The following is a 1,135-nucleotide window of genomic DNA, read 5'->3' on the forward strand; positions in this document are numbered from 1 at the left end:
GCAGTTTCAGTTGTTCTTCAAATACGAAAAGTAATTTTTGTATTTTTAATTTATAGTGAATAATTGGAACTTAAGTAGCAGATGAAGTTATCAATTTTATTGCATGTGCTATATTTATTTATTACACATTTGCCAGAAACCAATACATAATGCATCCTTAGCATCCTATATAAAGACAATAAATTGTTGAGTCCTAGTGCGTTTGTGATAAACGCATTACTGCGCTAAACTTAAATCAGTTATAATAATAATCATCACTAAGAAAATTATTCATTAATGATATTATAATAATGGCATTCACGGAACTAAAAATTTTACATTCTACTTCAATCTTGCAAGTCTAGTCTTGCATATAGAGGTTTGGACAGTAAAATAAGATTAATTGAATATTTAGTAAAGAAATCAACATATGTCAAATTATTTTGATTTCACTTAATATATATTATATTAACATTCATATCCTTTTTTTTTTAGTTTTAAAGTCATGCCAACCACCAACCCATTTTTAAAATTTCTACAGAAGTTTAGAGCTGAAAATCGTCATCTCAGCAGTGTAGAAATAGCCAAGCGTGGTGGAGCTAAGTGGCGTAAGATGAGTGCTAAGGAAAAACTCAAATATGCACCGTCTGGTTCAGGACGTTTGTCACGCATCGCACGTCAATCCCGTGTTAATCGTAGTAATACACTTCGAATTAAGAAACACCTTACCAGTCGCATATCTGCCAAAAAGAAACCAAGAAAACAACGGCGTGTTCAGTCAAAAGTAAAGATACATCCGTTGCACCTGAAACACTCCAGCAAACGCTCAACCACATGGTTAGGCGCCAGTAAGTATAACTTACTATACTTATAGTTATATATATATAACGCTTTAAGTATAAAAAAGTTCAACGATTTTTAATGATGATTTCATTTCAAGTGTGGGACCAACTTATGCGTATCTTCTCTTGGAACGAGGAGAATACAGAGGAGACTTAACTAAACGATATACATCTTTTTTATTTTTATATAACAGACTACACTTACACAGGTAAATATAAATTAAAATTGACTTTCTTGGGAAGTTTCAAACTACTTGGACCCCAGTAATAGCAGTTTAAGTTATTTAAATTATTTGTTTAAATAAATTTTTTTT

The 1,135-nt window shown here is 31.1% G+C and overlaps 1 protein-coding gene across 1 annotated transcript; it reads left to right on the forward strand.

The window, feature by feature from the left end:
- Window positions 1-475: 475 nt before the first annotated feature.
- Window positions 476-1,024, forward strand: LOC119674445. Its single transcript, XM_038085587.1, has 2 exons — window positions 476-827; window positions 920-1,024. The coding sequence occupies exons 1-2, from the start codon at window positions 485-487 to the stop codon at window positions 976-978; spliced, it is 402 nt and encodes a 133-aa protein (XP_037941515.1). The 5' UTR covers window positions 476-484; the 3' UTR covers window positions 979-1,024.
- Window positions 1,025-1,135: the final 111 nt, after the last annotated feature.

Source organism: Teleopsis dalmanni, chromosome 1 (assembly GCF_002237135.1).
Source record: "Teleopsis dalmanni isolate 2A chromosome 1, ASM223713v2, whole genome shotgun sequence".
Taxonomy (NCBI): Eukaryota; Metazoa; Arthropoda; class Insecta; order Diptera; family Diopsidae; genus Teleopsis; species Teleopsis dalmanni.

What these genes read in the sequence shown, in the direction of transcription:
- LOC119674445 (XM_038085587.1), top strand. Translation starts at nt 485, where the DNA reads ATGCCAACCACCAACCCATTTTTAAAATTTCTACAGAAGTTTAGAGCT. An exon ending in AACCACATGGTTAGGCGCCA is followed by an intron (nt 828 to 919) that starts GTAAGTATAACT and finishes TTTCATTTCAAG; the next exon opens with TGTGGGACCAACTTATGCGT.